The sequence below is a fragment of the Hermetia illucens genome, chromosome 1, assembly GCF_905115235.1.
Source record: "Hermetia illucens chromosome 1, iHerIll2.2.curated.20191125, whole genome shotgun sequence".
Classification (NCBI taxonomy): domain Eukaryota; kingdom Metazoa; phylum Arthropoda; class Insecta; order Diptera; family Stratiomyidae; genus Hermetia; species Hermetia illucens.
The window spans coordinates 212,201,060-212,212,710 of record NC_051849.1 but is presented as its reverse complement, the minus strand read 5'-3'; the positions used below and the strand labels follow the sequence as shown (position 1 = coordinate 212,212,710).

Here is an 11,651-nt window from a genome sequence, read left to right as displayed (position 1 = left end):
TGATTTTTTAGTCGTTTAATGCGGCGACAGAGGCGAATTCTCGATGGCCTTCAGGGTTTCCACCTCCGATGTGCTACCACTGCAGCATTTACCAAGAAAAAAATAAAAATGATATCCGTTTTACCATGTGAAACCTTGTTATAATAAAAAAGAATAAAACCTAAATATTTACCCCACTTTTTCTAAAATCTCATCGCAATTTCCTTGCCTAATTTGAGTGCCAGCATAATATCCTTAGAATTATCTTTAAATATAACTCCAAAAAAATCTGATTTTGTTTCCATTTCAGTTACAAATTCTGTAAAAACCTTTTTAATTTCGCCAGAGATGACATTTCCTTTGCCTCCTAAGGAGCCACCTTCATCACTCCTTTAATCTGCTCATATCCAGATGGGTTGATCTATAAAACTTTCTCAGAATTATTTCCATCCATTTCGGATGACATAATTTTTTCTTATTAAAATACAATTGCAATAAATTAAATCAGTGAATAATTCAGGACATAAACCGATACATATTTATCCTCTTTCCGAATATTGAATCAACATCGTCCTGCTCTACAGACTCCTAAACAACCACCCAATTACGATTCCATCAGGCCTATCTGTGTTGCCAAAAAAAAACCCAGACCCAAGAAACTCAAACCAAGTCGAGCTCAGAGCCTACCCGTACCTCCTACAAGAAATCGAGCCCGACAACAACAAAAACTTCTTGGCATTAAATCGGCGCTAATAATCCGAAATATCAGTCGTCAGGACTCGGGACGATGAGCCCTGAATCCTGCCTGGTAGACGACGGCCAGGGCGACATGCCTTCATGTTTATGTATTCGGCAACATAAAGGCATTAATTTAGTCATTATCTACTTAGTTAGGGGAGATTTATGTAAAGTCCATCTTATGCCGTATCCGCCTACTTGTCTCTCATGTTTCCAACTTCCTCGTCTCTCACAACCGGTGAAACTGGTTTCGCTATGGCAGGGTGATACCACATGCCAGTTCACGGAGCGAACTTGATATGGGTGGAGGCTCACGAGAGGTTGAAGTGGGTTGAATCTACATCACACTCTTGCAGAGACAACTATGAGAGGCGGGAACTTGACTGGTTGTTGGGATTCAATGGAGTTCTCCCTGTGATTGTTGTTGTCGGAGGGCGTGTCCTAGTTCCATTCATGGCTCGGTTCAGGCGCTCGCTCGGAATAACCAACCAAAAGAGTTGTTTGCTGGGCAAAACGTTCTCGTAATTCGTTCAAGATAGTCAGGACAAGCGAGCGCTCAATCGTATCATACGCTGGATTCCCTGATAACGGTAATAAGGAATCGCATTCTTTACAAGCGGATCTTAATCGAATTAAGTAATTAATTGGCCATTGGTTTGTGGATAGTGTTTCGGGTGGAAAGTGCTTTTCGAATGTTTACGGTCGAGTGTTTAGCGCTTCCAATCGATTTGAATCTTGAAATTTTGTGCAACCTATGAAAAGGATTTCATACGAGGACAAGGATTTATTGGTTCAGAAGTGGAAAACATGTATCCTTCGGTGTTAATGTGTTAAATTTGGAGCTTCGTGGTTTACTTGGCTATTAGGAAGCTGGTGTGTTGAAACTTTCTCGGTACATTATTCTAATAGCAGACATACTGAATTCACTGTGGCCTCTAAAATCGCTCGGTTTGGCTACGAAGCCTGAAACCGTAGTGTATCTAAACCGTCGCGGGTTGACTGTCACGCCGGAAGACAGCCCCGCAACCACTCTGACACCGTCCCCTCCGCCACCTTCGGTGTCATCAATGGTTGAAACAAGCTCTCCAGTTTTGGGGTCACGTTCTAGCCCTAATCTCCATCAAAGCAATAGTCTAGCGAATAACAACAATCACAACATTAACAGCATCAGCCACAATAACAATAATCTCAGCCCTGCCGTCTCTCCCAACTATCTCACGACCGCCATGCTACTCAATAGTCAAAGCTGTGGATATCTGGGGCAACGTCTTCAACATGCCTTTCAACAGCAACAACACCAGCTCCATCAGCATCAACAACAATTGGATGAAGCTAGATCTGAGACAGAGCTACAGCCGCGATCTACAACATCTGCAACGACGCCTACTTCTTTGTTCACAATCGATAGCATCTTGGCACCGAAACCGAATCAAGCACGACGCTCGGAAAGTCCTGTGTCACCTAGTGGGAGTGCAACTACTAGTCCTGTGAGACCACAACGTGTTCCGGCTATGTTACATCATCCTGGATTGCATTTAGGTCATCTAGCAGCCGCTGCCGCTTCAGGATTTGCTGCACCGTCGGATTTTTTAGGTAGGTCTTGCTTGCTTATCTGGTGTAGGTATCTGGTAGGAGTAAGGAGCAAAAGGATGAAAATTTTCAAGGATGTTTGAGTGGGATTGATGTGGCAGGTTATGATTCAGTCCATGTCTTATGGATGCTAAGCATAACTGAAGAACTGTGAGTTCCATTCTAAGGCAATAATGGATCCTTATTGAAGGACTTCTTTCCTTAATTTTGGAGATTATACATTTTTCAAACTAGACTTGAGTATGACAGATAGATACATATTTAGACATTTTGACGCAGGAAGGATCAAAACATTTTAGCGTTTGGTTCGTTAGTAATCTATTCGCATTGTAGTTAGGGTCCTGTGCAATGTGTGTCTTTTGTACTTGAAAACATGCCGCTTTTGACCAATCCTACCCTTTGGAAATGTTGAACATTTAATCGAATTAGAAGCTGGCAGTTTCATCCCAACTAGTCACTCCTTAAAAGCTGGAATGCATATAATGATAAAACCGATTATTTATTGTATTTCTTTAGATATAAGTTCCAACGATTCAGTTATTTAGCCGTGATTGATTCACAGACCTCACCTCTCCTCTCCAATTGACAGACCACACCTCTCCCCACCATCAATACTTTAGTCAAAATTGTTTGCAATCAAAAACAGCGGTAGAAACAGTCACATCGGAAACCATCCATACAATCAGCGTGGGGTTTATTTTGTTGTTCCATCTTCTTGTGGATTCCTCCGTCGCCTTCTTGAAGAGTGAAACTCTGTGGGAGATGCACGCTTGTCAGAGCACTGGAAATATCGCTTGACTGATCCTGGTCAATACCAGTTTTAAGCTTTTTCAGAAAAAAAAAAACAAAATAGCTGGTATGACTTTGTACATATATTAAGTGGTCCTTAAGCCCCTAAGTGTTAGTGTCAATCATAAATGTGGCTACACACAGAAGGTTTCAAAAGGGTATGAAAAGAGGAATCAGGAAACAAGTCAACGGTTGCCATGTTTTCGATCCTAGCTCAACTGCACCTTCCTCTGTTATCAGGGCTATGGGGAACACGGGATTGCGGGTTATTATTAAGATAAAACATTGACCTCTCGGTTTTGACAGCTCATTAGGAAAACTAAGAAGTTAAGAGCTCTAACATAAGTGACAGGCAACATACGCTTGACTATTCCTCCTCTAGGGGATTGTGTTAGATGGCCTAGGGGGATACATGGTAGGAGCATCCAACTTTCCATTTTAGATAAATTGGTATATATATGGCTCTTTCAAGACAGAACACCGGACAGGTTGTTAAGAAGAAGGATATTAGACTTAACAGTTTAGAGAGTTCCAGTTTAAAAATTTGCAAACGACAATCTTGCTGTCGTTGTAGCCTCTATCATACCCGGGCTGCTGAATTGCGCTTCCATTCCACCTAGAACTTCCCGAGACCTCGCGCTCTTCATCTACTGTTCTGTGCCAAGTACTCTTCGGCTACTCACTCGTCGGCCATCTTGGGAGATTGGGTTCTACTACAAGGCGTAGCCAGAAATGGAATTGTTGTCACTCTTTAATATGTGACCTATCCACTACCGTTTCCGCCTTCCGATCCCTTCGTCCATGGTTGCCGGGCCTGTGCGCCGACCAAGCCCTTTGTTTGAATTAGTATGGGGCCAGTGTACTCCAATGATACGTCACAGACGAGTGTTCACGGATGCTTGGAGCTTTTGAGTAACAGTGGTGGTCACTTCCCATGTGCTACTTCGATATAGCGATACAGAAAGGACACTGATTTGGAGGAAAAAAGTGTCGGTGATAAGAAGCAACCTTACTGGACTTCGCTATGGACTTCAAATCTTCTGACATTCTACTTCAATGCACTGGGTGACATCTTAAACGGTTATATAACCCTCTGATAAAAGCTATTAGTTTTTTCGGAATGCCTTTTTGCGTAGAGCATGCCAAATATACCCCCTATTGACGCTGTTGAAAGTCTGCTCGGAATCGACGAAGAGTGGGTAGAGCGGGGATCTAGACTTCGGGTATTCCAAAAAGTCCGATGTTCCGAAGAGAAGAAACCAGCCTGCTTAATGTCGATCAAACTTTTGAGGTGTTCCTTGATGCATTTCAGGATGGTTTTAGATAATATCAGGAAAGCACAAAGCACATAAATACCCATCTAGCTGTGGCACTCAAGATGGTTACCGTTCTTTTGAATCTTAGCGGTCATCCCCGTCTTCCATCCAGAGCTCAGATTTGCAGCATTTACGGATGAGGTTCGTATAAGTTGATGAATTGTTTAGTATGGCTGGTCACTTCTTTATTGAATTGTGTTGAGCTGTGATTTTTAAGGCGAGGAGTTGTACGAATCCTTTCTTCCATTCGTAGTTGTGGTGGTGGCATCTGTTTGTAGCCTTCAATTGACAGGATCTCAAAATTCGCTAGTAATTTGATTGCTGATAAATTCATCAAAATACTCAATCCATTGATCAAACATTTCCAAACGTTTGGAAATCCGGAAGAATGAGTTTGAAAGTGGTATCACCTTCTTGACTTGTTGGTAAAACTTCTGCGCCTGCTTTTTCTCGAGCTTCATTCTTCTGTCTTTAAGTCGCTTTTTAGCTCCTTGGAGGTGGAGATAGATGTCTGCGCTAGTCCGTGTCCTTTTAGACAGTTGTATTCGTATTGCCAAGCACACAGCATTTCTTCACTCCGTTTCTAGCTTACAACCATCAAAGAACCGGACTTAATTTGTTTGTGGTCATATCAATGGTAATATCCTTCAGGTGATTCTGATGGTCAATTAAAGATGCTTCATCTTTAGGGCGTCTGATGGTTGCGGTTATTGTTATATAAATTTCCCCTTTGAAGGTTTTTCGAATGACTTTTTCATGGATCGTTTCAATGTTTACTCGAGACTGATTGTCAGACGGGTTTTGGGTGGGATTATTTGAGACCGGAACACTATGTCAACGAAATTTGTTCTGATATTAATCAAGGCTGAAAGGCATTTGACTAAAATTTTATCAGTTTGGTTGGTAGTCCATCGACCTATTTCCTTCGAGAGTATATCCTTGCACATCTAGTCCATTTCAAGTTTTCTTTATGGCGTAACAGATAGTTTTATTGGTAGGGTCGTCAGAGTTGGATGACAAGTTGGCACACATTGCTCGATTTTGGGCACACCCTTCATCCTTGTCTGTCTACAGTTGCCCATTAAGAATAAGTCCCAGCGATAATTACTTCTAACTGGAGATAGGATTTGGTAATTTTCAGGTTTTGTGCTCTATCCTGTTAATATTATTATTGTAAGCCTGAGTCTGAAGCATTCATCCCAGTTCCGAGGCCCTACCTCTGCAAGACACCGTAAGTTGTTCCCTTCTGTAGTATTTACTGTAGATGATATCCCGCCGTTTAAAATTTTGATCACATTCAAGACCTTGCACCAAGATTTGAACATTTTACCTTTGACTTCGCCCCTGATCCGCCACAATGGCCCGTGGTAAAGAGTGATAACTAATTGCCTTATCAAAGAACGTTTTGACCACTGTGTGAGCTCTCTGATCAGGGATCGTGGCGGAATCCACATATCTCCTCAATCTCCCCAAAACATAGAACCAATCTAATTGCTACCTCTCGAAGAGTCGGGCAGCGGTCCTACCAAGTCGACGTACATCTTTTTAAATACACCGAAGTAACCTACGCCATTCTCGTTTGACAAAGGTTCTTATTTTTCTGGTATTTCAAATATTTAGCCACATATCACTCGACATCTAATTCATCCCTTTCCATTTGAAGAAACTGTTTACTCTAGCAAAACTCTTTCTGGCGATCCTGTCGCGGTAGTTTCTGAGGACTAGGCCCATTTTTTCCGAATTCTCTATTCCAAGCAGAGCCTGCTTTCCCAGTACTTTAAGCTGCCTCAAATCTTTCCCATCTTTCGGCGGCTTCTTTCCGACAATCTCTCCATAACCTACCTTCAGCTGGTTCCCTGACCGGTTTATCAAGAAACAACCGGATCCAGGCACCACTCAATCTTTCTCTTGGTGAGTCGCCCTGCTGAAAGCAATTCGTAATCATAGTTGGGCAAAGGGAAGCATGTGGGTAGTGGTGGTGCATCTAATCTTTAACATTCCCTTCAACGGTTTCTACTCCATGAAATCCTTAGATGGCTTCCCCTCTATTCAATCGCCAGTCAAACTTCAAATTCTCTCGTACCAGTTGATTAGTAAGAGCCACAAAATTAATAAATTTGGGTACAAATCTTCGATAGTAATAGGCTAACCCAAAGACTTTTGAAAATATTCGACTCTTTCTGACTAAAGGTGCTCCAAGGAAGCAACACGATGGCTGCAACCTCAAATTAGTTGCGCGTGGTCCAAAAGTTTATTTATCTACTGCCCACGTTTATCTCGATTAGAATGCGGTAGGTGATACTCTGGCTTATTTGTGGGTACCTCATCCGGGAATACGTCAGTGAAACCTAGGAATATATCATTATTTTCCAGCCATAACTGAGTAATACCATCCCTCTGTTCCTGGTTAGGTGTTGCAGATTTCCTGTAGGTTCTTTTCCAAAATAGATGAAAATTTTCTGGTAGACTTGGGTACCAGTGGGGTAATCTTGCCTTTGGTTGCAATCCTATATGGTTTGACCGCCAATAGTGTTTATTTTGTAAGTGATCGGGAATGCAAATCCTGAGTGTCTGTTCAGCCTCTATGCAGTGCCCTCGAAAAAATCGTTGGTCTGGGTGAATTACCCCTTTCCTCCTCCCTCTTGTCAGGGCAGCTTACAGTGCTCAAAATGTGTCTGAAACAGTAACAGCCACAGCCAGTAATAGGTTCGCCTGTAGTTTTACCAGGTCTGCTCACCAACATAAGCTTTTCCAACATTAAGTGGATGTGGACTTAGAATCCCTCATATGCCAAACAATAAGCTTTTTACCCCTATAATGCAAGCTTGATGATCTGCTTCCAGGCCCAAGGTTTTGTTTCCTTATAATTGGTTCATCGATAATTCATACAAATTGGTCGGTCCCTAGAGTTAATTTTCTTTATTTTGCACTCCCAATAATTGGTAGTCTCCATATTTCGTACCAAATCGTCGGTTCCTTGACGATACGAACTACTGGGGTTCTACTGTATTAGCAGTTCTTTTCTAATTAAAGTGATTTAAACTATTCCGCTCGAAACGTCTCACCATAGGGTCAAAGCTCTTACTGTACAAGACTATGATCTTACCAGTCCTCATGTATTCCTCGGAAACTTGGGTTCTTAGCAAGAAGAATTGCGAAATCTTGGTCACGTTCGAGAGAAGAATCCTCTGAAGAATTTTTGGCCCCCTACATGAGGATGGCCCATTCCATAGCCTACACAATGACGAAATCTATGAGCGATACCATGACCGTCCCGTTGTGGATGAAATCCGGCTCAATAGGTTACGGTGGGCGGGTCACTTAATCCCACCCGGAAAGTCTATAAGGGCAATATCTATGGTAAAAAAAGAAGACGAGGCAGACCCTGCCTAAGATGGAGCGATGGCGTAGGCCAGGACATCAGACAGCTTTTAGGGATATCGACTCGGTGGACCTCGACGCAAAACCGGGATGTCTGGAGTTCCTTATTAAGGCAGGCTTAGACCGGATACCGGTTGTTGCGCCGTTGATTATCATGGTGGCGTGACTGGGAGCAACCTTCGAAAGTTATCATAGTTTCATGAGGCTGATGTTTTGATATTCGCTCGGAACATGCAAAGCGCACAGCCGTTTCCATTTATTTTCAATGTCGATAACACGAGGTTTCATTCTTTTAGACCAGAAAACCTACTCTAAGCATATGGTTAACTCGGTTGCGGTTATGATCTACATTACAATTGCTCTTCTCCACGAAATCGGCCGTTTTGCACAATTATAGTGGGAAAAGGTGTCAGCTAATAGTTGAACAGTTTCTGCTGGATATAGAGAGCGCACATTTAGTGAAAAAATGTACAAATCTTTCGTCCTATTTCCATTGCGAAGTTGTCGTTGCATATCCGGTTCATTTGGAGTTTTCTTTTAAGGTTACGTACCAGATAGTTTTCCTGGTAGGATTGTCAGCCCTACACCTATTCTGGAGGAGAGGTTGCCATAACTTTTTCGATTTTGGGCGGACAAGGCACGCCTCCAGTCTTTTCCGTCTACAGTTTTTTAAGAATGACTCCTGCGATCACCACGTGTAGCTAGAAATAGGATTTGGTAGCAAGGCGGTTGATGTTGACTGAACAGGCAGTTTTTAGGTGTTGTCCTCCATGGTGTTCACAGGAATAAATATATTTAGAGAGGAATAGACATTGATAACTTTATATACACAACCCGCGGAAGATAGAAGCCACCTTTTTGAACATTCGCTCATCCCTAATCAGGACACTATCACCAGTGTATCAGAATGGGATTAATTTTCTTGTCATAACCTTTTTACTTGTAAGCGAATCGAAGTTTCTTGTAAATGCGGTTTGTTATTATAAACGGTAGCCTGAGGTATTTATCTTACTCTCGAGACGCAGACTCCACAAGACTCTGCAAGTAGTTTGCTAGGATCGTATGATGCCTTTCTGTAGTATTAGACTGTGGAAGTTATGCCGTAGTTTGAAATTTCTTCACATTCAAGACCTTGCATTAAGTTTTGAAAATCTTCCCTGTGAGTTTGCCCCTTATCCGTTACAATGGCCCGTGGTAAAGAGTGACAAATTGTGACTAATTAGACTCATCAAACAACGCTTTGGTCAATGGCCTAGCTTTCTGATCTTTGGTCGCCACGACGCCTACAAACCTCGCCAAATCCACCATGAAAAGAATGGATTTGCAACCTCGCGACGTCTCCGGGAACGGTCCTACCAAGAAGTTATATAACTTTCCAGATAACTTGACCGATAATGAAGTAACTATCGACAGCATTCTTTTTTGATGATGGCTCTTTTTTTTAACTCATCAAACATGTGGCCAGATTTCACTGGTCGTCTTCTTTCACCCCATTCTATTTAACGAATTTCCTAATTCCTGCAAACGTCTTGTTCTCATCAAAATGGCTTTCTAGCATCAAGTCGTGGTGATCTCTGAGGACTAGTCGCACTTCCTCCGAGTTCTCTACTTGATCACTGCAAGCTTCGCTACTTTCCAACGAGAACGGAAAATGCCCTCTTTCAAGCAAGCGTTGAATTCGCCAAGCAGTAGGTCTGGCCGATGTTGGAATACCAATTTGTACAACTCTGCTGAAAAACCTGGCGCCTTTTTGTTTTTCCCAGAGAGGATTGCCTGTTCCAACTCTTTTAGAGAGAAAAGTGGCTAGTCCTCTGCGTCCTTGGCGTCGACGTCATCACCTCGTAGGGGATGCCCAGGGAATGGTGCCCGTGCAATGCGATCCATCTGCTCGGCCTTAGGTGAACAGGGTTTCCGCAGAGCCGCAATTCTTCGGGTCACCAGTTTGTAACTGAGTCCCCACATGTCTCCATTTACCTCGTCGACTAGATCCTGCCAGCAGCGAGCTTTGCTCCTGTTTATTGCGCTGGGTAGTCTCCTTTTGGCTGATCTGTTCTCTGTCATTATGGTATCTCCCGGTCGTATAGACGTTGTGTTAAATGGCGGAGTCTGTGGCACTGTTTCCGGAGCTCCAAAATTTTCGCCACGTCTTGATGCCCTCTTGGACATGGAGGCTCCACAGGCCGTTGTTATCAGGTTCATAATTGAACTTACGTCTCACTTGTTCCAAGAGTCGCGACAAACCTCCCGGTGTTCACCTTCGTAACGTTCCATGCACAGAAAGATCGCCGGGGTGGTTGAGGCACACCGAGAGTTCAAGTCAACCACTTCGAAGGCAATGTATTGATGGTCGCTTGCCGAGAAGTCTTTCAGAACTCGCCACCCGTCCACCAGCGACACCAGTGACTCCGATGCGAAGGTTACGTCTGGAATGCTTTCATCGCAGTCTGGGCACTGGAACGTTGGGGTGAATTCGGTGTTAAAAATTACCAATCCGGTTCTCGTGCCATTTCGAGAATTCGTTTCCTTCTGGAGTCTGGGTGAGGCATGTCCCATTCAAGTGCCCTGGCATTGAAGTCACCTCCGACCAGGGTCCACTCCACTGTACCCAAGATAGCGTCCTCCAGAGCATCAAGCCTGCGTTGAAAGTCCGGTATTGTCTCATTCGACGTTAGATAGACACTGAAAAACGTTATCCAGACAAAACTGTCTCGTCGGCCTTGGGCAAGAACCCTAAGGAGGATGCTGTCCCGAATCATATTGACCGCGTCCTAGCTCTTTCAAGTTCTGCCCTGAAGACTGGACACCGCCCCGAGTCTGTAGTGTGCGCAACGTTCTCATCAGACGCGCCACGGTCCCTGCACAGGACGCAGCTCTCCTTTTCGTTGCAGGTGTTCGTTTTATGGTCTGCCTAACTGCATTAGCGGCATGTTACCCTTCTGCTAGGTCTCTAACAGGTTGGTTGCAGACACGTGTCCATAATGTAAATATCTGTAACATTTAGTTGGGGTGGCCCAGATTCGTATCCTACACACTACCCAATCAGTTCTGATTTTCGCGCTGTTTAGAAGCTTCTTCGCGTATTGCTCGGCAACTTTCACCATAGCGAGTTTTTGGCCTCGGGAATTTGCAGGAATGATACCAACCTGGACATTGGTTACCTCCGGACATTCGTGCCTCTTCTATCCTGTTCTTTTTTGTGAGGCTCTTTTTTCTTTTGGTGCTCCATCCTTCGTGTCCGTCTTAATTTTAAGCAGACATTTTTCTGGTGTCGCGGAATTTTGTTGTCACTTGTTCCTCTTCGCCTTCTTTTTTTAAGCCCCGGAGAGTATCTGAGTGAAGTCTTCTTCAGATGCCCCTTTCTCCTTTCGTTTTTTCCCTAGTTCGCTCTGTAATGGGTCATCTGCAATCCGTTTAGCTCTCGCGGTGTTCTCATCGGAGAGCGCCGGTGTTTCTGCTTCTCGCGGATTTTCTCTTACTCTCCATGCCCGTCTATAATACGAAATTTTATCTACGAACTCCTCCAACTCCATCAACATGTTTTTCACCCCTTTGATGACTTTTTTTGGAGTGATGGCGCAGATCGCATGTGCCTCATAACTGCCGCGCATTTCTAAATAAGCCATTCCTCTTCAGCTGCCGCCAGAGCAATCAACAGCGCTCCCACTCGGCTTATATTGGAAACCATCCGGTTAGTTTCAGCAGTTTCCACTGTACCACTTTTCGCTGTGGGGTACTGTCTGGGTTGCCATTTCCGTTGCAGGTGCTGCATCACTTTGCGAGCCTTTTTCTCTGTTTGCGCATCCCGATGTTTCGTCGGGTATTTCAGAACTTGCTGCGTCCTTTGCTGGGTGTTGGCGT

General features: G+C 43.7%; 1 protein-coding gene across 1 annotated transcript in view; it reads left to right on the top strand.

The window, feature by feature from the left end:
• Positions 1 to 1,247: 1,247 nt before the first annotated feature.
• LOC119661211 (homeobox protein goosecoid) overlaps positions 1,248 to 11,651 on the top strand; it is a 95,572-nt gene continuing 85,168 nt past the window's right edge. The window contains exon 1 of the mRNA XM_038070434.1: positions 1,248 to 2,310. Coding sequence (XP_037926362.1) covers positions 1,785 to 2,310 — 526 coding nt within the window. The 5' untranslated portion in view covers positions 1,248 to 1,784. The remainder of the gene's footprint in view (positions 2,311 to 11,651) is intronic.